At 34.2% G+C, this 24,135-nt stretch overlaps 1 protein-coding gene across 2 annotated transcripts; it reads right to left on the minus strand.

Moving 5' to 3' along the window:
* Positions 1 to 381: 381 nt before the first annotated feature.
* map4k2 (mitogen-activated protein kinase kinase kinase kinase 2) lies at positions 382 to 23,644 on the minus strand. 2 transcript variants are annotated; one of them, XM_039658736.2, is made up of 32 exons: positions 23,380 to 23,644; positions 19,721 to 19,778; positions 18,639 to 18,729; positions 18,237 to 18,301; positions 17,868 to 17,923; positions 17,725 to 17,772; positions 16,679 to 16,721; positions 16,518 to 16,590; positions 15,023 to 15,154; positions 14,861 to 14,923; positions 14,675 to 14,756; positions 13,877 to 13,984; positions 13,377 to 13,455; positions 11,966 to 12,024; positions 11,819 to 11,865; positions 11,687 to 11,725; positions 11,170 to 11,203; positions 10,934 to 11,093; positions 10,681 to 10,850; positions 8,269 to 8,310; positions 7,989 to 8,073; positions 7,802 to 7,881; positions 7,662 to 7,722; positions 6,820 to 6,943; positions 6,675 to 6,733; positions 6,403 to 6,506; positions 1,528 to 1,699; positions 1,360 to 1,428; positions 1,192 to 1,278; positions 1,030 to 1,100; positions 890 to 945; positions 382 to 805 (listed from the first exon to the last, which is right to left on the minus strand). In XM_039658736.2, the coding sequence occupies exons 1-32, from the start codon at positions 23,470 to 23,472 to the stop codon at positions 718 to 720; spliced, it is 2,598 nt and encodes an 865-aa protein (XP_039514670.2). In that variant the 5' UTR covers positions 23,473 to 23,644; the 3' UTR covers positions 382 to 717. The 2 variants fall into 2 exon arrangements, with proteins under 2 accessions (XP_039514670.2, XP_088986293.1); XM_089130167.1 differs by lacking the exon at positions 11,687 to 11,725.
* Between the last annotated feature and the right edge of the window lie 491 nt (positions 23,645 to 24,135).

Consider the following 24,135-nt stretch of genomic DNA (forward strand, 5'->3'; position numbering starts at 1 on the left):
ATGAACTTATTGAAGCATCAAAGTGGTAGTAGTTGCGTAGCTGTCAATGGAGGGACAGAAATCTCTCAGATTTGATCAAAAAAGATATTCATTTGTGTTTCGAAGATGAACGAAAGTATTACGGGTTTGGAACGGCATGAGGGTGAGAGTAAATGATGACAACTGCTCCATGACCTCATGTTTATTAGAGAATTCAAGTAACCGATGAGTTTGTATAGGTTTCCAGGACTGTGTGGGGAAAAAGCTGAACTTTAATTCATCATAACAAGTTAAAGGGTTAGTCCAAAAAAAAAGATAAATTCTCCCTGAAAGGCATTTTCTCCCTAAAATGTCAAAATAGCATTAAATAATACTCAGATGAATCAACATGTGGCGTCTGGAACAGTTTGGTTTCACTTTATCAGTTTATTAGTAGTTATCACAATCCTTCCATCACAAAATTATCACATGATCTTTTTAATTTAAATACAGTTGTTTAATCCAGGTCATTTCAGAGTTCATGGACAACTATGACAAAAACACATGTAGATGGACAAACAAAAGCCCAAAACCAAGGCATTACTTTCTGTATCTTCACAATCTGTACCAGTAAGATCGACTGAAGGACCGAATTCCAACACACACATGGTGCACAGTTCTTAAAGTCCCTGTATTACCATGCATTTTCACATCTTTTTGTGATGCATGTTATTTACAGGTCCTGTCCACCGGTTTTCCTCAGTAGCTGCTTTCGTGACCAGTCAAAATATATAAATTGTTAGTGGCTGAAGGGTTTTCCGTCGGAGTGCTTTGTAAAACGATGTCTCTGTAAACCAAGATTTGAGAAAAATATGTAAGATCCACAAGAACAAAATCAGATGTTTATGCAAGTTAAAAGGAAAGTCAATACCTGTGCGTGCCTAAAACTTTGAACACTCGGCTTTCGTCTGTGATTTCCTGTGTTATCTAAGATAAAACACGATGATGCTTTAAATTCTCTGACTATCTTTAGTCCATGTAAATGCATCAACTGTTAAAACAACACTTTACCTCGCAGTTGTGCAGACTCCGTCCTTTAAGCCCATGTTTCCAGAAAGCTAAAACACTTTCTTCTAAACAAACTGTTGAAAAAAAAAACACAGTATTGTAAATTATAGTTTTGTCAAAAGTCATTGTGAACGTATAGTGTTTTTTCATATGTCAGGTTTGTACCTAAAGTCTCGATAGAGAAGTCAAAATCCAGATTGGATACTAACTCCTTGCTGGGAACACCCTGCATATTGACAATCTTCACTGTTTCTAGAAAATTACAGCAATATTTAATTAACAATACAATCAGTTTATGTTTTAATAGAGTATTCACATTTAAATCATACATACTTTCCAGTGCAATTAAAACGGTGTCCCTGTCCAACTGTGTCACTTGTACAGCTTTTATTGTGTTACTGTCTAAGACACAAAGATCACACATTCACACACTTGTCAATATACTTTTTTTTTCATGTTTTCTTTGCTGATTTCATGCGAGACCCGCAGTCACTCACTAACCTGGCTGAGGGTTTGGCATGCCATTTAGATGGATAATGTCAAACTTTAGCTGGCACTCATTTTGCTGTTCGGGGCTTTCCTGGACGCCCACACAGAGCTGAGGAAGCTCATCTGACATTAACACCAGCAGCTCAAAGATGGGCAGTGGGTCTGGCAGGGGCACGGAAATGTGCTTCAATGAGAAAAAGAAAGGAGAATGCAATGAGAGAATGATTATACACAAATAAACAAGATGTTACATGTTGTTTTACTATGTCATAACTGTAAATTCAACTTCAACATAACCAAGTTAATGTTAAATTGTGTATGCAAGTAAATGCAAATACAAAATGGAACCGTTTATTTAAACCTTAAACAATCGAAAAAAGAGTTTGTTCAAATGTTGAGTATTTTATTTATCAGGCTTTTATGGCTTACATAGAACAGCGAGAGTATACGGACCTCATACCCAAAAAGGAAAAAGCACTCGTTTCATTTTGAGACCTAAACTGACCGAAAATATGCTTATAATAATGATTATGTGGACTGAAAACATGTGCAACTGACTGAAAGCATTACATCAGGTTTTGAAAGAATGACTAGCTGCGTTACAAGTGTGATCAGTTTGGATTTTTGTACTAAGAGTTTTGAAAATGTACACCTTACTTGTGAAAATAGTACCAAAGCGAATAAAAAAAACTGTAAATGGAGGCAAAACATATAAAAGCAATGCTATACAATGATGACTGAGAGATGAACAAATAAAACTAGAAAAATTGCATTTCCTGCGGAATATGCGTGTGAATGCTTTAAAAGCTGAACTGAAATGCTTAAAAAAAAATATTGCAGTTCAAACAACAGCAAAACAGAGCAAAAAAGAAAAAAAGCTTAATTCAAATGCATTTAATAAGCTGAAATGCAAAACAAGATCCAAAAAATTGTAGAAAACTACAAGTTTACTTAGAGAGGTAAAGAGAGGTAGAGATGTAGACACAGAGGTAAAGAAATATAGGGGTAGAGAAAGAGACAGAGGTAGAGAAGTAAAGGAGTACAAAAAAGAAAGGTAGAGAAAGACAGGGGGTAGGTAGATAGATAGATAGATAGATAGATAGATAGATAGATAGATAGATAGATAGATAGATAGATAGATAGATAGACTGTAGATAGATAGATAGATAGATAGATAGATAGATAGATAGATAGATAGATAGATAGATAGATAGATAGATAGATAGATAGATTATTAGAAAGAAAGAAAGAAAGAAAGAAATAAAGAAAGGATTAGTTAGAAAGAAAGAAAGAAAGAAAGAAAAAAAGAAAGAAAGAAAGAAAGAAAGAAAGAAAGAAAGAAAGAAAGAAAGAAAGAAAAGAATTAGTTAGAAAGAAAGATGGATTTAAAAGAAAGAAAGAAAGAAAGAAAGGATTAGTGAGAGAGAAAGAAAGAAAGGATTAGTTAGTTAGAAAGAAAGAAAGAAAGAAAGAAAGAAAGAAAGAAAGAAAGAAAGAAATATGGATTAGAAAGAAAGAAAGAATTAGTTAGAAAGAAAGAAAGAAAGAAAGAAAGAAAGAAAGAAAGAAAGAAAGAATTAGTGAGAAAGAAAGGATTAGTTAGTTAGAAAGAAAGATAGATAGATAGATAGATAGATAGATAGATAGATAGATAGATAGATAGATAGATAGATAGATAGATAGATAGATAGATAGATAGATAGATAGATAGATAGATGGATGGATTATTAGAAAGAAAGAAAGAAAGAAAGAAAGATGGATTAGGTAGAAAGAAAGAAAGAAAGAAAGAAAGAAAGAAAGAAAGAAAGAAAGAAAGAAAGAAAGAAAGAAAGAAAGATGAATTAGGTAGAAAGAAAGAAAGAAAGAAAGAAAGAAAGAAAGAAAGAAAGAAAGAAAGAAAGAAAGAAAAAAAGAAAGAAAGATAGATAGATAGATAGATAGATAGATAGATAGATAGATAGATAGATAGATAGATAGATAGATAGATAGATAGATAGATAGATAGATAGATAGATAGATAGATAGATAGATTGATAGATTATTCAAAATAAAGAAAAAGAAAGAAAGAAAGAAAGATAAAAAGAAAAAAAGAAAGAAAGATTAGTTAGAAAGAAATATGGATTTGAAAGAAAGAAAGAAAGGATTAGTAAGAAAGAAATATGAATTTGAAAGAAAGAAAGAAAGAACGAAAGAAAGATAGATAGATTATTAGAAATAAAGAAAAAAGAAAGAAAGAAAGAAAAATAGATGATAGATAGATGAAAGAAAGAAAGAAAGCAATGATTAGTAAGAAAGAAATATGAATTTGAAAGAAAGAAAGAAAGAAAGAAAGAAAGAAAGAAAGAAAGAAAGAAAGAAAGAAAGAAAGAAAGAAAGAAAGAAAGAAAGAAAGAAAGAAAGAAAGAAAGAAAGAAAGAAAGAAAGAAAGAATTAGTTAGAAAGAAAGATGGATTTGAAAGGATGAAAAAAGAAAGAAAGGATTAGTTAGAAATAAAGAAAGGATTAGTTAGAAAGAAAGAAGGAAAGATATATTGGTTAGAAAGAAAGACAGATAGTATAGTTAGAAAGAAAGAAAGATTATTTAGAAAGAAAGAACGATAGATCAGTTAGAAAGATAGATAGTATAGCTAGAAAGAAAAGATTATTTAGAAAGAAAGATAGTATAGTTAGAAAGAAAGATAGATTATCTAGAAAGAAAGAAAGATAGATTAGTTAGAAATATAGATGGATTAGATAGATAGATAGATAGATAGATAGATAGATAGATAGATAGATAGATAGATAGATAGATAGATAGATAGATAGATAGATAGATAGATAGATAGATAGATACACAGATAGATACACAGATAGATACATACATAGTCTATACATAGATAGATCATTATAGATCATTTGGACACAGAAAGTCAAATAGTTAAGACAGGCAGATGGATAGAAGAGGATAAAAGGAAGAGTAGAAAGGAGAAGAGATTATGAAAGGAGGGTAGAATAGGAGGACAGGAGGAGTAGAGGATTGGAGGAGGAGAAGAGGAGGGAAGAGAGAGGGAGAACAGGAGAAGTAGAGGCATAAATGCAACAAAAACTTGTAGTATCCTTCAGAAAAGAGCTGAGTGACTTTCCACCAATCAGAACACAGGACCAGTTATGTGTGTCTCCCTTTGATCTTTGCTAATCAGCATCACCTGTGCAATCAGCTTTCCTATTTAGACAGAGGCCAAAATTGCTGATACTTGGCCTCGAACAAACCTCAATAGAGACAAAACTATAGGTTGTATTGGCGAAATGACCTGACCGTGAGTGAGACAAGGCCTTTGTGAACGATGTGATGTATTTTTTTTGTGGATAGAGTTAAAAAAAGGGACCACTTTGGCAAGTTAAAAAACTGGTTTGTATTGCTCTGATCACAAAAGTTTGACCTGAATTTATAATTGCTGCCAATGGAGGAATGTCTGTCACTCTTGTCCTTTGGAAGGACACAGTGAAAAAACTATAAGTCCCAGGGATTTACTAAACACATGAGAGGAACCACAACAAAAATACCTACGTTTCAAGTATAATTTTATGCCCAAAGAGTGAAAATTGTGGCCAGGCCAGCGATTTAAAAATTATTTTTTAGCATTAGGTTTCAAGCTGGCTCACTCTAGCACGTGCTCTAGCTCTGAACAGTCTCTCTCATTCACTCCCATTATAATTTCAGAAACGGGTTGAAAAACATCGTGAGACTAAAGTAGAGATTGTGAAAAAAGTATAATAGATATCAAAAAGTTGAATACAACTTTAATAGCTTACAAATTTCTCAACATTTTAAAGTTTAAATGACAGAAATAGCTGAAAGTATGCAGAAGTTGTAGGCTTTGAAAGCAGAAGGAGCATAAAGCAGAATTTGAAGAATTCTCCATTGACTTCCATGTTAAAAAAAATGCACAAAAAGCTTAATAATTTAAAAAGTATAAAGGTTATAAACAAGAAAAGTAATAGCACACATGTCCTTGAAAAGATGCACATTTTGATACTTGAATGGTTTTTGTAGCACAAAGTAGCGAGGAGAAGAAAGCGACCGAAAAACGTACGGAAGAATACGGAATAATAAGAAAGATTTGGATTTCAAGAGTGTGAATGCTTGAAGCATTCACACTAATTAGTAGTGTCATATTTAAGGATTAGGGCCAAGCAATAATAAAAAAATAAAACCATCACGAGATTAAAGTCATTATAATGCGAGAATAAAGTCGTTGTGTTTCGAGAAAAAACTAGTTAAATTTCGAGAAAAAATGTTAAAATACAATCTTAAGAATAAACTCATTAAATATTGAGAATAAAGTCGTGTTTCGAGAAAAAATGTGTTACATCTCGAGAAAAAATTTTTTTCCTCATAACAACGACTTCATTCTCGATATTTAATGAGTTTATTCTCAAGATTGTATTTCAAAATTTTTTTCTCGAATTTCAACCATTTTTTATCTCGAAACACAACGACTTTAATCTCGCATTATAATGACTTTAATCTCAATATTTAATGAGTTTATTCTCAAGATTGTATTTCGACTTTTTTCTCGAAATTTAACGAGTTTAATTTCGCATTATAATGACTTTAATCTCCAGATGGTTTTCTTTTTTTATTACTCTTCCGTATTACCATATTTGTTCTATTACTAACAATTTAAAATGTATTCTTATCATTCAAATACAAAAAACAGCAAAAAGACACAAGTAACAGGACCTGAAGGTGGACAGTTTTAGAATTTACTTGCTAAAATATAAACTATTCATCAGAAAACAGAAGGCATGTGGAAGTGGTTTTGCAAAGTTTTGATGTTGATAATTTAGAGGCCTTAGATATTAGAGTATCGAATGTTAACAGCTTTGTAGGGTTACGATTATTACCTTCAGGTGCATGAACTTCTGCAGCGGTTCATACCACAACAGCAGAACAAGTCCAGAGGGAACGGCAGCGCATAAGAACGTGCTGTCGGTGTATGGGTTACGAGCTGAGGAAGAAAAATCAAGAAGTGCATTTGAGATTCACGACCTGTCCTCATCATCATCGTTCAGGTTTTTTGCATCTCAGCCAATTACAGGAGGTCAGCAAACACAGGCATCGGTATTTAATGAACAAATATTGATCCATTGTCAGTCAGGCAGAAAATGGCTCTCACCCACACTGCACTTTCGACAGCCCTTAGTGTCTGGGATCTTCACTGACACCGCAAACTTCCTGTAAAAAGGTTCATTTGAGTTCCAAATAAACAACATATAAGCTGAATCATTAAACTAAAGATGTCAGTCTTCGGTTTATGTGACCTGTGGATGATCCGTTCAGTGAACCGGTTGGTGCTGAGGGACAAGTGGCTCTGTTTCCTCTGCAAGTGCCCTCGCTGCTCAAACAGAGCCGTCAGTCGATGAGAGTAGAGTTGAGAGGACTTACCTAACAACAGAATAGAATAGAATAGAATAGAAAAGTTAAAAGACTACAGAGTTGTACATTACCTTTTAGAGTTTTTCTCAATTTCATGTAACTACACTTAGACCACAAATAAACCTTTAAAACAAACATTTCTATTAAAATGTTGTCTTCAGTTTTTAGTCAAGTGGATGTTTACAGTAATGTCATTGATTTCAGTGCTAGAGGAAACTCATGACCAGTAACACACGAGTTACTTAATCAGATTTGAATCAGAAGTTACTTTTTTCAAGTAACTTTGGTTTGAGCTGCGCCCTCTACTGTACAGATGTGAATTTTCATTTCCTTCAGCCTGAACGAAGGAATTAAAATTGTTATTTAAAGATTAAATAGAGTTTAATCTTTGCCATATTTTAACGATCTAAGCGCATGGTCTGAACACAAAAAGTAACATAACACATTACTTTCCTTAAAAAGTAACTCAATTAGTTACTTTTTTATGGAGTAAGGCGATATTGTAATGCATTAGTTTTAAAAGTAAAATAGATAATGGCAATATGGTTTAAGATATTTGGCTAAAAAAATGGTCTAAGCAAGTGAAAATTCTTTAATATATCTTTAAGAAATTTTAGAAAACGCAACCGGAACACAGTTTGTAATGTCAAATACTGGATGGCTGTTAATAGTATCCCATCACAACTTCAGAAACCTCAACCATGTAATTATAAAAAATAATACATACCCGAGATGGACATTAAGACATTGTTCATGACATAAAGCCACGTACATCTCTGTGGAAGCAACTGCAGTGGAAAAAAAAACAAATTAGATGTTTATTTACGGTCAAACACTACATCATGGTGTTGTCATGCACAGCAGTACCTTTTCTAAGGTGTCTTCATGGAGCTCATTCAAGTTAAGGATGTAGACACCCTCCTCTGCCCCCAGAATTAAATACTGATCTATGGAGAAACAATAATATTCTGATTCTATATTACTGACACCTACAACCTATATTTAAATTGGATTGTATTTTCATTGACGTAGTAGGATAGACAGAAATATGTACCTCTGGTTTTAGGCAAAACCCATGTCTCTGCACAGTGAATTTTCAGTGGACATCCATTAAAGACTTTGCTAAAACAGGCCCCCATCTATGCGACATGAAGTGTTACAATTTTTCGTAAATACATTCTTTAAGATACATTCAGACATATAGATATAGATAAGTGCATTAATGACAAACTAGTCATTAATTATGTATTATTATGTTAAGTTTTGTCACACTGAGATTTAGCAATAGCCAGGTTTAACATATTTAAAAGGTGTGATTAGGTGTTTAAACTTACATAGACTTGGGGAGTGGGAGGAAGTCCGTGAGAATCGGCTCTCTATGAATTAAAGGTTAAAATAACAAGGAACAGCTTCTGAATGATCACTTTTAGTCGGTCAGTAATACTTTTAGTGACTCAACAAAAAATAAAAACATACGCAATGTGTTTTTGAGCTTTGTCCATGGTGCTGAAACATCCAGCAAGGATTAAAGGAGTAGTTCACTTTAAAAAAAAAAAACTTTTGCTGATAATTTACTCACCCCCATGTCATCCAAGATGTCCATGTCATTCTTTCTTCAGTCGAAAAAGAAATTAAGGTTTTTGATGAAAACATTCCAGGATTTTTCTCCATATAATGGACTTCAATGGGTTCAAGGTCCAAAAGACAGTTTCAGTGCAAACTGTTCAAAGGGCTTTAAACGATTCCAGACGATGAATAAGGGTCTTATCAAGCGGAACGATCGCTCATTTAAAAAATAAATAACAAAGTTTAAGTTTTATAAGCTCAAATGTTCGCCTTGCTCTGTTCTGTGATGCGCGTTGTTCGAACTCGTTCATCAAAATGAACGAATCTTTTCCCGAGTCAACTCATTCATTTTGTTTGTTGAATGAACAAAATGACACGAAAAAAGATTCAGAAACCTTAATTTCTTTTCGACTGAAGAAAGAAAGACAGGGACATCTTGGATGACATGGGGGTGGCTAAATTTGTTATGAAGTGGGAGGATAGACGAACCCAAAAGCAGACTGATAGCTCAACACAGAATTTATTCAAGACAAAACAGAAAATAAAACCCACGAGGGGGCAAAACAAGACTGGGTAGAAAACACTAGACTTAGACTGGGGTCAAGGCACGAACAATACTAAGATTCGAACAGACTCTAGATTAACAGTTAACTCAAGGAATTACTCACTGCAAACTTTACAAAACAACAAACAGCTCTCACGGCAGGTTTCACACAATGAACCGACAAAGGACAGCAAACACAAGGGGATTATAAAGGGAACACTAATGACAAAGACAGGTGAAACTGACTAGACAATAATCACAAGACTAGGATAACAAGGGGGCGGGGTAAGTTAACGAGACAACACAAGCACATGGCCCAAACAGGCCATGCGCTTGCACACAAAACATGATTCTGTCATGATCCTGCCTCACGACTAGAGAAAAATCAAAGACAAGAAGGCAGAATCATGACAGGATTCAGAAAAATCAGGATTTTTCTCCATATAATGGACTTCAATGGGAACCGGATGGTTCAGGTCCAAAAGATAGTGGTAATAACAGTTTCAGATGCAGCTTCAAATGTCTTTAAACGACACCAGACGATGAATAAGGGTCTTATCATGCGAAACGATCGGTTATTTCAAAGCTTATTCCAAAAATATAACTTTTCTAAGGACAAATGCTAGCCTTGTAATATATTGTGAGGCGCGTTTGTAATGTCACGTAATACGTAATTACGTTCAAAAGGTCACGGGCGATGTAGCCGGCAGTACAGAATCCAAATCGTCCGACATCGTTGTTTTTCCTTTTAATTCCTTTTTTGTAAACGGCGTTTGAGTTAGTTTTCACGTTCAACCTATGCGTTCAACTTGTAAACACTCTGACTCTGTACTTCTGGCTACGTCGCCCGTGACCTTTTGAACGTAATTACGTATTACGTGACGTTGCAAACGCGCCTCATAATATATTACAAGGCTAGCATTTGTCCTTAGAAAAGTTACATTTTTGGAATAAGTTTTGAAATAACCGATCGTTTCGCATGATAAGACCCTTATTCATCGTCTGATATCGTTTAAAGACATTTGAAGCTGCATCTGAAACAGTTATTAACTGTCTTTTGGACCTTGAACCATCCGGTTCCCATTGAAGTCCATTATATGGAGAAAAATCCTGGAATGTTTTCATCAAAAACCTAAATTTCTTTTCGACTGAGGAAAGAAAGACATGGACATCTTGGATGACATGGGGGTGAGTAAATTATCAGCAAAAGTTTTTTCAAAAGTGAACTAATCCTTTAAGACATGCTTTTTTAGAAGAACACCACTAAATACCACTAAATTGGCAATTTGTAAATTGATTTATTTAAATACTCTTTGCCTATAAATGTAGCAGTCTGACAGGGAATGTCCTACAAATGCATATGCAACATATCTCTGTCCATTTTTCATAGATAATTTCTCACTGCGTGTCTTTAGTAAACCTGACAGCAGTTTTTTATGCCAAAAGCATTTGCATTGGCGCAAGCTGTTAGTAAACATGGCCCTAGTATGTATGTGAAGTCAGTTCTTCATGTCCGACATTGTGACTGATAAATGATGTATAAGGAAATGAATGTAGCTGAGACATAAAATATAAGCATATAAGCACACATTAGTGTAAGTCTGTTATTTGTAACATTCAACATTGAATAACTCACAGAGTCCTCTGTTTTCTTCCTCATGGTGCTCCACTCCGGGGAGAGAGCCGTGTCTCTGCTGAGAGTCCTTGTAAGAGTCCTCTGTTGTCCCTGTGTATCTTTACTGTCAGGAACACAAGGGTCACTGCACCACTGCCGCACATCTTGACTAGCTGAACACCTCGACAGCACTGACAAAACACAAAGAGAGAAATCTTTTAAAACTCATGGCGAATTTATCCAAGTATCTTGTATGTGTGGATGATGGTAATACCTGGTTTTGGACTTAATACAGTTTCAGGGCATAGAGTAGCACTAGGTCTCAGCGTAAGGTCCTTGTCCTTCAGATCAGAGTCTAAAGAGCTCATGGGAGGAAGTGATGTCGTAGCAGAGACGGGCGGTGGGCTGAACAGTCCACTTTTCCTCTTACTCCACTGTGAAACATCAGAAACCATTTACATCTTTACTTACATTTTCATAATCATTAACGCAATTTCTCAAACTCCATACCTCAAAAGACGAGAGTCTTTTTACTGTCAAACTCCTGAAAGAGAAAGATCTTTGTCACATATATGTACACACACAGTGCAAATTATCAGCTCCAGTTTAAAAAATATAATATAAACCAAAGATAATATATATTAAAAGATAAAAAGGTAGCACTTTACACTATGGTTGAATTTATTTTTCTTGATCTTAACATTTATTAATACATTTTTAAGATCAAAAGTTGAATCTGTTAACATTAGTTAATGCAGTGTGAAGTAAACTGAATATTTTTATTAACTAACATTAACAAAGGTTAATAAATGCAGCAATAATATATAGCTTTTTGTTAGCTCATCTTAGTTAATCCATTAACTAATGTTAAATTAATGAGACTTAATTGTAAAGTGTTACTCAAATGATATTATACTTTTACTATAAACTTGATATCTAGTAACAAAAATCTAATAAACAATTCATAAAAATAGCTGTCAGCATTTGCGACTCCACAAGATGGCGCCAGAACAAAAACGTGCGTCACCTCTGCTGTAACTCTTCTTCTACACTTTCCAAAAGACCCCTGCAGCAATGAATGCAGTTAAAATGAAAGGTTGTAAAAAATTTGTAAAACCATAATGCAATCATAAGTCAGTTTCAATCAATCAACACTTACGGTGACTCTGGTTCATCTCCAGATATGCTCCAATCATCACATGTTCCCTAATATAAACATACTTTTCTGAGTGATGACCATGAATTATGACACAGAATACTCTATGAAGTGTGTGGTTTGTGTGTATGTGAGAACAATAAAACTGACCAGGTCGGGATAGGGTTCAGTCTCTTTCCTCCTGGGAGGGGTAAACTTCACCTGGTCAACTGAAACAAACAAACACATTACTCACTTATTTACATATTTGTACTACCTTTTGAATGTTTTTAATGTTTTCAAATGAGTCTCTTATACACATGAAGGCTTGGCGTTTCCATCCAGCATTTTTTTTTAATGTAATATCAAAAAATTTTCAAAAAATTCTGTCCGTCTGCCTGTGAATGCTGTAATCGTACAGTCAAGATGTGTGACAATGGATTCTCAGTAATCATGGCATCGACTTGCCAAACGATAACACACACACACACGCACGCATAGCACTCTCCGCTTCGCCTTGAATGTGACCACTGGATCCAGTTCACACGAGTGAGTGAGTGAGGGGGATGGAGAAGGACATGCCATAGACGTGTGCTAAACAGTACCAGCTCTATGTGTTGTGTGCCTATTGACATCACTGAAGCTATGCTCAATAGCAGCCTTGTTAAAGCAACACATCCATACATTCAACTTTCTAATCATGCACACGCTGCAGTGAAAATAGACATGGCACTGACTTTGGAGTGGCAGTGAACTTTAGAAAATGAAGTGATAATCATAAAACACATTAAACATTAAAGACAAATAGAAATAAGGTCATTACTCCATTTCTACAGACAATGTATGATTGCTAAACAGTGTATACCAACATGAAATGTTCGAATTAAAGCTATACTCAGTACAAGAAAAGGTTCTAAGTAGAACCTTAAAGGGTTCCGTCATATATATATATATATATATTGTAAATATTAGAACCTTTTTAGGGGTTCCCCTCATGGGATGATTTTTAAGGATTTGATTTATTTAAAATTTTAATGAAATGAAAAATAACCTATTTATGTAACATAATAAAGTATTATAAAATTAAGACATTTTCATAATATTTTCCAAACCTTTTTGCCATAAAGTGTTCTTTAAAGAACCCTTGGTTCTATATAGAACCCCATTGAACCTAATGTTATCACTGAAGATAATGTATAGTGTAACAGTATATAGTATAGTACATAAAACAACTTAATGATAACAAGATAGATAGATAGATAGATAGATAGATAGATAGATAGATAGATAGATAGATAGATAGATAGATAGATAGATAGATAGATAGATAGATAGATAGATAGATAGATAGATAGATAGATAGATAGATAGATAGATAGATAGATAGATAGATAGATAGATAGATAGATAGATAGATAGACTGTATATACACACTATTAATTGACAAGGCTGCCAGTAGATTTTGGACACTAGGAATAATTAGGCACAATTATAAGCTGATTAATATAAAAAAAGAATCTATAAAATATTACGAATAATATAAAAAATGTATGCTAACTGAATTGTGTGTTTTAGAACTTACACTGTTCTTCAGACAAACTCCTTTCCACTGGCATATGATTCCCTTTAGACTGGATTTTATCCGGAGCTGTGTCATTTGCCTTTAACACACACACAAACACACACCAATATTGCTGCTACAAATATTTGTACACTTTGACAAACTGAACTCTGACATGCATTTTTGAAAAAGAAAAAAAAAAAAAAACACTTGACTTCTTAAATCAGGGCAAAATTTCCCAATAATCCTGTATCATATGCTTCTCTTCATGTTCATTATACTTTATTTATCTTATCCAAGAAAAAATACTTCAAGTTTTAAGTAAGGCTTAAAAGCTCAAGAAGGCTTTTTAGGAAATTCGGCATCTCTTGCTTAATGATTCATGATGAAATTAAATCAAACTTTCAGAACGATACTGTATTCATGTCATGCCAGAATTACCATAGGCCTAATTATGCATAAGGAGCAGAAGAAGTTTAGTATACAAATGCTTCATTTGTGAGCCAGAGGACACCTCTCACCTCTTCATTCTCCTCGGGACTGGAGGGATGGTGGAGGTCTGGGTTATTTGCCATGTCCAGTAGCTCAATCATCAATTTTCTGGTCAGTAACTGCGTTGCGAACGGGTGCTGGGGAGAGAGAAAGCAACAATAATCAACTTTTCTAGAAATATAAAAAAATTAATAGAACTATTGTACAATTAGGATTTTTTCTTCTATCTAAGCTCTGCTAACTATCAATTTTAACTGGATTAATAAAAAGTAATGACTCAAATCATTTCAATTATAAATATTGATGTTATATAAATAGTGATAAATTATTAGTGGCTTTATAATATTTATTTTTCAAATCTGGGGTTGCTTATTTTATGACCAGTTATCTTTATAGTGATATGCGGCAACATTGCAAGAATCCTGAAAAAAAAAATATCACGGTTGAATAGCTACTGTCTGACAAAATTAAGAAATTAAGTATTTTTGCCACACGATTTGAATTATGATTTGAGTTGTATTGTGTTGTAGCCTCAAAGGAAATGGCCGTAAACTTAACAGAAAATGTGCTGGTACTTCTTTTTACAATTTTTAAATATGCTAAAATAGAAAACAGTTATTATAAATTGTAATAATATTTCCCAATATTACTATTTTGACTGTATTTTGATCAAATAAATATCAGCCCTAGACTTCATTCAAAAACATTATTTAAAAATTGTGCCTTGAAAGCTTCAACCCGTCTTCTGATCGCATGAGGAAAGTTGTTATGTACGTGATATTCAGCAGCAACACAAACACAAATATTAACTTTGATACTTCTGTCACCTGGAGAAGAGTTTCTGCTGTCGGCCTCTTGCGAGGACTTTTGATCAAACACATCTTCACAAAGCTGTGGAAACCCGCAGACCTGCAAAAACAAGGACACAACCCTCTCACAGATCATGTCAGCGACTCACAGTAAACGTCGCACTTTTCTTTGACTTTTCTTTCTGTGAGGTTTTTGAATCTCACCATTTGCTCTTGTCTTTTAGTTTGGGAGGCTGGAAGCTGCTCTTAGACATCAACATCAGAGCTCTACAACAGAAAAAAAAGAAGAAAACCTCAGTTCAACAACAACAACGCTTCGTGGGGTATTTTCTGTTCTGGTAAATGATTTAGATGCGTCATTCTGACCGCATGGGATGAAGGTCAAACATAGGTGGCTGTAGCTCTGCCAGCTCTATGCCAGTGATGCCCACTGCCCAGATATCACACAGATGGTTATATCCACCCTTCTTTTCCACTGCAGCCACCTCAGGGGCCATCCTGACAAAATAAGAAACATTTCCATTACATACATCACATCCTGCAGTCTAACTCAATTTCAGGGTAATGTACAAATTAAAGGGTCTGTCTCTCTGCCTGGTTGCCTGCCTTTCTGTCTGTCTGTCTGTCTGTCTATCTATCTGTCTATCTATCTATCTATCTATCTATCTATCTATCTATCTATCTATCTATCTATCTATCTATCTATCTATCTATCTATCTATCTATCTATCTGTCTGTCTGTCTGTCTGTCTGTCTGTCTGTCTATCTATCTATCTGTCTATCTATCTATCTGTCTGTCTGTCTGTCTGTCTGTCTATCTATCTGTCTGTCTGTCTGTCTGTCCATACATTTACTGTAAAAGTTTGGAATTTGTAAGATTTTTAAAACGTTTTTGAACACAAATCTCTTATGATCAACAAGGTAGCATTTTTTACTGTAATCTACAGCATTTTTATTTAATCAAAAATATTATTACAATTAAAAAAAAAAAAAACTTTTCTATTTGAATATATTTTAAAATGTTTTTTTTTTTTTTTTCGGTGATGCAAAGCTGAATTTTCAGCATCATTACTCCAGACTTCAGAGTCACATGATCCTTCAGAAATCATTCTGATCATTGCTGCTCAAGAAACATTTATAATTATTATCATTAATGTTGAAAACAGCTTAATATTTTTGTGGAAAAACGGGTTAGTTTTTTCCCTGAATTCTTTGTTGAATAACTTGTATAGAAAGCTTGAAATTTATATTTTTTTACTTTTTTGAAAAGAGTATTTTACATGTCTCACAAATCTCACTGACGACAGTGTAGATATTCTGTATCTACTGCAGAATTTTTGGTATAAAGAGATCCATTTAAATCCATTAAATAGTTCACTAAAAAATTCGATAACCTAAGATGATCATAAAGATCATTAGTGCATATGTAGGCATACAATGCTTTTGGTGAATACACCTGGTCAGTACATAATTCAACATTTCTTCTTTTCTGTCCCATGGAAGAAAAAGACTAATACAGGTTGAAAGTACACAGGGGTGAGTAAATGATTCATTTTTGGGCAAACTATTCCTACAGTAGCAACTGTGCTTCATATTTCATGAAGTATTTAAACTGTGTAGCATCTTATTTAAACTTAAATGTTAGCCTTGTTTTGTCTGTGATGACCTGACGGGGGACTGCAGATGGAAAGTAGCCCTGGGGCTAATTCTGGCATATTTACATTGCTGAAAAGCTAAGATGTCTATTAATATGCATTGTCCCTTTTAAATAAATAAATAAACAGTAGCATTCATAAGAGATAGCAGCAAAACAAGAAAATTCTGAGTGTAATTCTGCAGACTCTCTTCTCAGACGGCTCACCAGTAGGGAGTTCCTATGAAGGACTTCCTCTTGGCAACAGAGGCACTGATCTCAGCCGCAACCCCAAAATCAGCTACAAAGAGAGAGAGAGAGAGACCGATACAATAATCTATAATGTGCACTGTGTACTTTAGGGTTCAATAACACATCCAATCACTTACCCAATTTGACATCTCCTCGATCAGTAAGAAGAATGTTAGCTCCCTAAATCAGAATAGAGATTCATATTTTTATTTAACTATTTGGAAATCACCAATACTACTCTTCAAAAGTTAGAGGTCAGAAAGATTTTTTTGAACAGAAATTAGTACTTTTGTCCAGCAAGGATACATTAAATTATGGAAGCTTGTTTCTTCCAATTGCCTGTTGTAACATCAGGATTGTGAGATATAAACTATTCTGAGGGGGGGAAAGTCTCTTTTTTCCCTTTGAATTGGCCTGATAACTCGCAATTGCGAGTTTATCTCACAACTCTGAGAAAAGATCCCAGAATTTCGAGATATAAACTCACAATTATGTATTATAAAGGCAAAATTGCGAGATATAAACTCGCAATTGAGAGAAAAAAGTCAGAATTGTGAGATAAAAAGTCTTGCGACTTTATTTCTCATAATTGTGGCTTTATATCTCGCAATTGTGACTTTATTTCTCATAATTGCGGCTTTAGATCTTGCAATTGCGAATTTATTTCTCACAATTCTGACTTCATATCTCACAATTGTGAGAAAAAAAGTCGCAATTATTTATTTATTTTATTCAGTGTCGGAAACAAGCTTCCATATAAAATAGATCTAAAGAGACTGTAAATACTTTACATTTTTTCAAATTCTATTTCAAATAAATGTTCCTTCGAACTTCCTATTCATCAAAGAATCCTGAAAAAATGCATCAATGTTTCCACAAAAATATGAAGCATTTATGATATTTGTCAACATTGATAATGATAATAATAAGACATATTTATTGAGCAGCAAATCAGCATATTAGAATGATTTCTGAAGGATCCTGTGACAGTGAAAGCTGCAGTAATGATGCTGAAAATCAGCTTTGCATCACAGGAATAAATTACATTTCAAAATATATATGTATACTGTAATATTTTTGATCCAATAAAGAGATTTTATCAAAAACATGAAGAAAAAAAATCTTAGCGACCCCAAACCTTTGACCAGTAGAGTACATTTTGTCATAGAAAAGCCTCATTCACCTTAATGTCTCTGTGTATTTTGCCTGTCTCATGGAGATGATTCAACCCCTGAGAAAAAGACAAGAACAGAAGTCTTCTCAAAACGAATGGACGTGTCATTGAGAAAGATTGAACGATCTTTTTAAATAATTAAATAGCCTTACCTGGAGTGTTTCCCTGCAGACGTAAGCAATCTGTTTTTCCTTTAAAGGTCCAGTTACTGCAAAGAGCATATTATATTAACTCTCACAGCGGTTAAAGGCATATTAATAATAATAATAATAACAGTTCCCCATAGTCATGCTTGCATAAGATACTAATGCCCAGTATCTTGTCACAGACAATGCATGTTTGAGCTGTTTTATAACTGAAAGCAACTTTCACTGGCATATCTTAAAATATGTCAGTTCCATTATTTAGTCTCAAAATTCACACCGGTAATGTTTTTTGGCATGTTTAAAAAAGTGACTTAAATAGTTGAACTAAGGCCTCATCCGTCTGTGAAACCAGGCCTAATTTTATACAGTGCATACCTTGGTAAATATCCTGCAACGATCCTCCGCCACAGTATTCCATGCAAATCCACAATTTAGTATTCCTGAAAAAATGAACAGTTCAGTGCACAGTCCTTGCACACAAAACATTTCTAATAGATACATATGCACACACCCATAACTTACATGACAAGAATCTCATAAACATAATGAAAGCTTGTGAGTAGGAACGCATGCCACGGAAATATACTGTAATTCAGGAATGCACAAGTCATCTAGAGCATGTGCTGACATGTGTCGACAACTATGTACAGAACCTATTCGGTGATTTGTGCTTCGTATGTGGTTGTGTAACTCGTATAAAACATGTAGTGGAATGCACCTTTCTATGCCCTGACAACTACTGGAGAAATACCAGGCAATGCGCAAACATTACTGCACCTGTGGTAAGTGCCATAATAGGCCACAATGTTCTTATGTTTGCATTCCTTCATCATTGTTATCTCCTGCTGGATGGAGGTGATGTCATCACCTGAAGAAGGAGAGAAAGAACGAGAGAAAGAGTGCATACTGAACCACAATACACACACTGTAAAACTATATTTTCATGATTTGTAATCACAACATTTTTTCTTTCGTCAAATCAACTTAAATAATTTATGTAGTTCAGATAACATAATATTTTGAGTTTCTGATGATTAAATCAATCTCATTCATTGTATTAACTCACTTTTTCCATTTCAATGAACTTAAAATTTTAAGGCAACCAGGTTACTTCATTTTTTTAAGTTAAACCAACAATATTTTTTGGTAGACTTTTGGAGACTTTAAATATACTGTAAAAAATATTGTTGTTTTAACTTAAAAAATGAAGTAACCTTGTTGCCTTAAAATTTTAAGCTAATTGAAATTGAAAAACTGAGTTAATGCAATGAAGGAGATTGATTTAATCATCAGAAACTCAAAATATTTTGTTATCTGAACTACATAAATTATTTAAGTTGATTTGAGAAAAAAATGTTGTGATCACAAAAATATTTTTTAAGTTGTTTTAAATTTTAAAAGTTTAAATATTTTTAATTTTTAAATATTTTTAATATTAAGTAATATTTTTAAATTTAAATATTTTTAATATTTTAAATGTTTTAAATATTTTTTTATAAAGTCTTTTACTTCAGAGTGACAGATTGGAAACAGATAGAGAGCAGTGTAAAGGTAACTAAAATATAATCAATCATTACTTCATGTGAGCCCAGTCATTTTAAAAATAGTTTTACTAGTAAATGTCTTGACAGGGAGGCTTTTGAGAACTATAATTATGTGTAAATATAGCGCTCATTATCATATAAATCCTTCATGCAAGGAATAAATCCAATAAAGCCTGTATAATTTTGAGGGATTTGTTAGAAACGGCACAAGCCTCTGAATGTTGTCTGTATGTTCTCTACGGTACACCACTAACACATGAACATCTTCTATGCAAACCTATTCAAATGTGTATAACATTAAAACTACTCACACACCTGGATCCAATTTAACAACTTTGATAGCAGCCATTTCTGAGCTCCTAATGTTTCTAGCCTGAAAGAAAATGCAAAATATTACACGATGAACAGGAAAGTCAGATCGTACTTTGTCTTTTACGAAAATGTGAATTATAAAACTGATAATTTTGACTGTGAAATCAGAAGAGCCATTTCAACTGCTGTAAAAAAAGCCATTATTTGTGCACAGACACATTTTATGTTCATTTTATATTAAGTCCATAGTACACTGTCATTGAAATTTTTACAAAAGAGATCTATTTTTCTCATCAAAGCTGCATTTACAGTATTTGAACAAAATAAACAGTAAAAGCATATTTTGAAATATCATTGCAATTTAAAATAACTGTTTTCTATTGTGATATATTTTAAAATGAAATTTATTCCAGTCATTTTCAGCATAGTCTTCAGTGCATGATCCTTCAGAAATCATTGTAATATATTGATATGCTGCTCAAGAAATATTTCTTACTATTATCAATGTTGAAAATGCTTAATATTCTTTTTTTATGGAAACCATGATCCATTTTTTCAGCATTCTTGAATGTTTAATGAACAGCATTTATTTGACATGAAAATCTTGTCACAGCAGACGCAACACAGAGGTGAATAAAAGTGACTTTAAGGCCATGTTTACTTTGGTGAAATGTTTGGGATGCTTTAGAAAATCCAGGAACGGATCCAGCTCTCCTGGCAGGCATCTTAGTGACAAATATCCTAGTGTCAGTGGCAGCATGCTGTGTCCTTCACTGTAACCTTGTTCTGTTGCCATTGCCAAGACCTGATGTTCATCGTATGAGACTGAACCATCAGTTAAACACTCTTATGAGTGCAGTATCATACGGTCTAGATTCCATCAAGTTACTATAAAAACACTATCACCATTTGCCAAAGATTCATCAAATTCTTTTAGCATTGGAATGGAATGAGGAAACACATGCATAGTAAATGTGTGTTATGCATACAGATAGGTTTATTTAAAGGTTTACTATTATCTTTTTTTTACATTTACAAATTTCTTTAGTGTTTGTTGCACTAAATAATTCAATTAATGTTGCTGTTTGAGCATGAAAAAGGTCTGCAAAGTTACAAAGCACAAAGTCACTCCAGAAAGGGAGTTATTCTCTCTATAAGTGTGCACTGTTTCTGCACCCAATGAAACGCCTCCATTGTAGTCTTCAGTTTTCTTTCCGGGAACAAACTCGTCACAAATTTCCTCCTTTAAATAATCACCACCCAAGGCATACGCAAAAAAAAAAAAAAAAAAAAGTGTTGAAGTGGAGTGTTGAAACTCGCGGTTAAGGGGCATGACATTTCTGAAACATGCTCAAAGAGGTTGACCAATCAGAGCACATTGTGCATTTCAGAAGGAGGGGCTTCATAAAGAAAGGAACTAAACATGAGTGTGTTTCCCATACAATAACGTAACTCGCTGCTTCACTACCATAATGATGCATTGTTGAAGAAATCAACTAGCTAATCACGACTGTTTACCGAAACCGTATTGTCGCAAATTGGTCGTTCAACCACGTTGGTTAATGATGTCACACAGGTGATGGAGTAATAACTTTTAATGAATCTGTTTGAGATCAAATTAATATGGGATGTTTTGCTATAAATTATGGACATGTCATCTGAGGAGTATTTCATATTTGTCTCAGTAATTTGCTTTATTTCCAGATTCAATCATTGGCTCGTTCTTATGTAGTAGAGCGCATTCGCACTCTTCAAAAATGGTGCTTTATATCTATTGACAAACTAAAAGACATAAAGGACTTTTGTATGTCTTCTAAATTAAATATACTGATTGTACTGAATGTCAGCTTGCTTATTTGGCTCAAGATAAGGATTTATTAAGTCCACATGTTATAAAAACAAGAAAATATGCTTCAATTCGAGAGCTGTCGTTCCAACCACACAACTTTGCGATGCTGTTTGTGAATGTTCGTTGGAGCGATGGTTTCAGGAAACACTGACTCGTTGAACTATGCAGACAACAACTTGTAACCATAGTTGGCTAACGATGCTTTTGGGAAACGCACCCCAGAGCGATACTGACAGACTGAGAAGAGAGGTGCTGCAACAAACGTGAAAAGTACGGTTTTTGAACATTCAAGCATGTTAATCTATTCTAGACCCCAAAAACAAAACCAAGACTTAGAAAAAAGCCACAATATTGTGTATATGAACCATCAAAAAAAAAAAAAAAAAGTTAACAAGGAAAATCAACCTCCATTTTTGCTTTGGGCTACTCATAAACATAACAAAATCGGGCATTTCTGGACAAAACCTGGAACTTCACTGAGCAGCCTTCCTGTTGTTTTTCCTGGCAAGCCAGAGAGCTTCCTGTCATGACTAAAGCGACAGTGCAACATTCACTTAATGGTTTAATTGTACAACCTGAAATAACGCAGCCACAAACCAAGAACAATGGCTCAGCTTCGGTATCTGCCCACACCGTGGCCAAAAAATCCCCAAAGTTTGTTATTTTTCATGTTGGCATGCTCAGACCTGACAAGTCCATCAAATGCAAAACAGACTGTTTTGTTCGATGGCAGCTGGGAATCCTCACCATGAAATATTTTTAGATCTTGAGAACTTTCTGACTCAAAGTTGGGAGAGCTGAGGACACTAGAAAGGATTCTTTGTGCATTGTGTGATGGGCATTGTAAGTGTTGTTGGCTCACCCACTGAATTATGATAAAGTGGACTGTGTTAGAGATTGCAAGAGTGACACAATCTCCACATTACTTCAGCAAACGTATATAAAAGCGTCAGAAAACAGTTTGCACTTTATGAACTTATTCAAGAATAACACCACACCTGCGAGAGTCTTGGTTTTAAGGTCAAGATTTGTAACATTCCATAAATTATGGGGTTGAGCTAGAAATATCTCTTTTACTGTAAGTCGAGTCAAATTTCTGAGCCAACCATATGCTATCCTTAAAATCACAAACTACTTTATATCACATCTATTTTTACTTCTGTTTGGAAAGGGCTGTTATGCATGTTGGATAATTATTGAAGATTGTTAAAATATATTTTGTTGAACAGAATGACCTAGATGCCCTAATAAAGACATTTAGACATAAGCTAATAAAAATAAATAGTATGGGGACCAAGGTGTAACATAATGTCTGTGTGCATCTATTAGTGTTTAATGTGTTGGATGGAGTGTGTGTCTTTGCACACGAGTACTATCACTTTAGAAAACTAAACAGTCCAGTCAGTCAAGTAATATCATGACTCGGGTTCCTTGAAATATTCAGCATATACAAGCCAGGACATTAAGTAAAAAATAAAAATAAAATAAATGTCGATATCAGCAAGATTCCCCTTAAAAACGTGCAAAGGACCGTGGTACAATAAGACATCAGATGGTAACTTGACATTTAACATGATACTGAAAAATCATATTCCCAAGGCACCATAAAATAGGCTATGTCTAAAAACAAAGCACTGATAGGCTACCATGTCCAAAGAATGGTAATGCAATTTCTGGTCTTCTGGTAGATTCGTGCTAGTAACCCAAAAGGCGAGGTGTTTGTGTTTTAACATCTTTAAGCATGCATTAAACAGTAGATTAAATCTTAAAACATAAAAAATGGTCACCTAAAAAACAACAGCTTCATTCTCACCTTAAAGACATCTCCATAGGTGCCGCTCCCGATCTGATGAATAATCTCATAATCATCCAACGGATCCAAAAATGAAACTCCTATAGTATTCATGCCAACAGATTTCTTTATGTTTCACTTATTCATGACAGCTGTCACCGAGTTTGATGTGCAGTAAACTCATCTCATCCTGGTGCGCTTCTCATCAAAAGTGGTGAAAATGTCAATGATAAAACTGTAGTCTATAGATTTAATTACGTTATGCAATGGCAAATATTAATGTTCACATCCAGTCTACCAGTAATCACGGACTTCGCCTTGTAAAATTTCTGCCTGTCCTTCTCACACTCGCGCACCCGTACAGTAGAAATCCATTCTTTAGAGTCGAATCTTTTAGATGAATCGATTCGAAAAATAGATCCGAGCAGTTCTCGTTTTTTTTTCCTCGAACATGTCCTTTTTCATTTGCACCGAGGCGACAATCAAAGATGTACATGGATGTAGGTAGGTAGGTGTAGTGTTTAACGGGAATATAAATTCTGCTTTTATGATTTGATAGACTGAATTATGTATGGCAGTAGTAACAAACCGAACTGTGGGATTAACAATAAACACATTTTTGACGAAAAGTAAACGATGCGGTAAAAAGAAATATGCTACATGCCTGTACTACTTTATTTAAAACGTTTTGATCACGGTAGCAAGTCAGAGATCTCATAATTACGGAAAATAATCGCTTTTATAATGAACTATTCAAAAGAACCGATTCGTGCACTT

The sequence above is a fragment of the Pimephales promelas genome, chromosome 1 (assembly GCF_988280905.1).
Source record: "Pimephales promelas chromosome 1, fPimPro1.hap1.1, whole genome shotgun sequence".
NCBI lineage: Eukaryota > Metazoa > Chordata > Actinopteri > Cypriniformes > Leuciscidae > Pimephales > Pimephales promelas.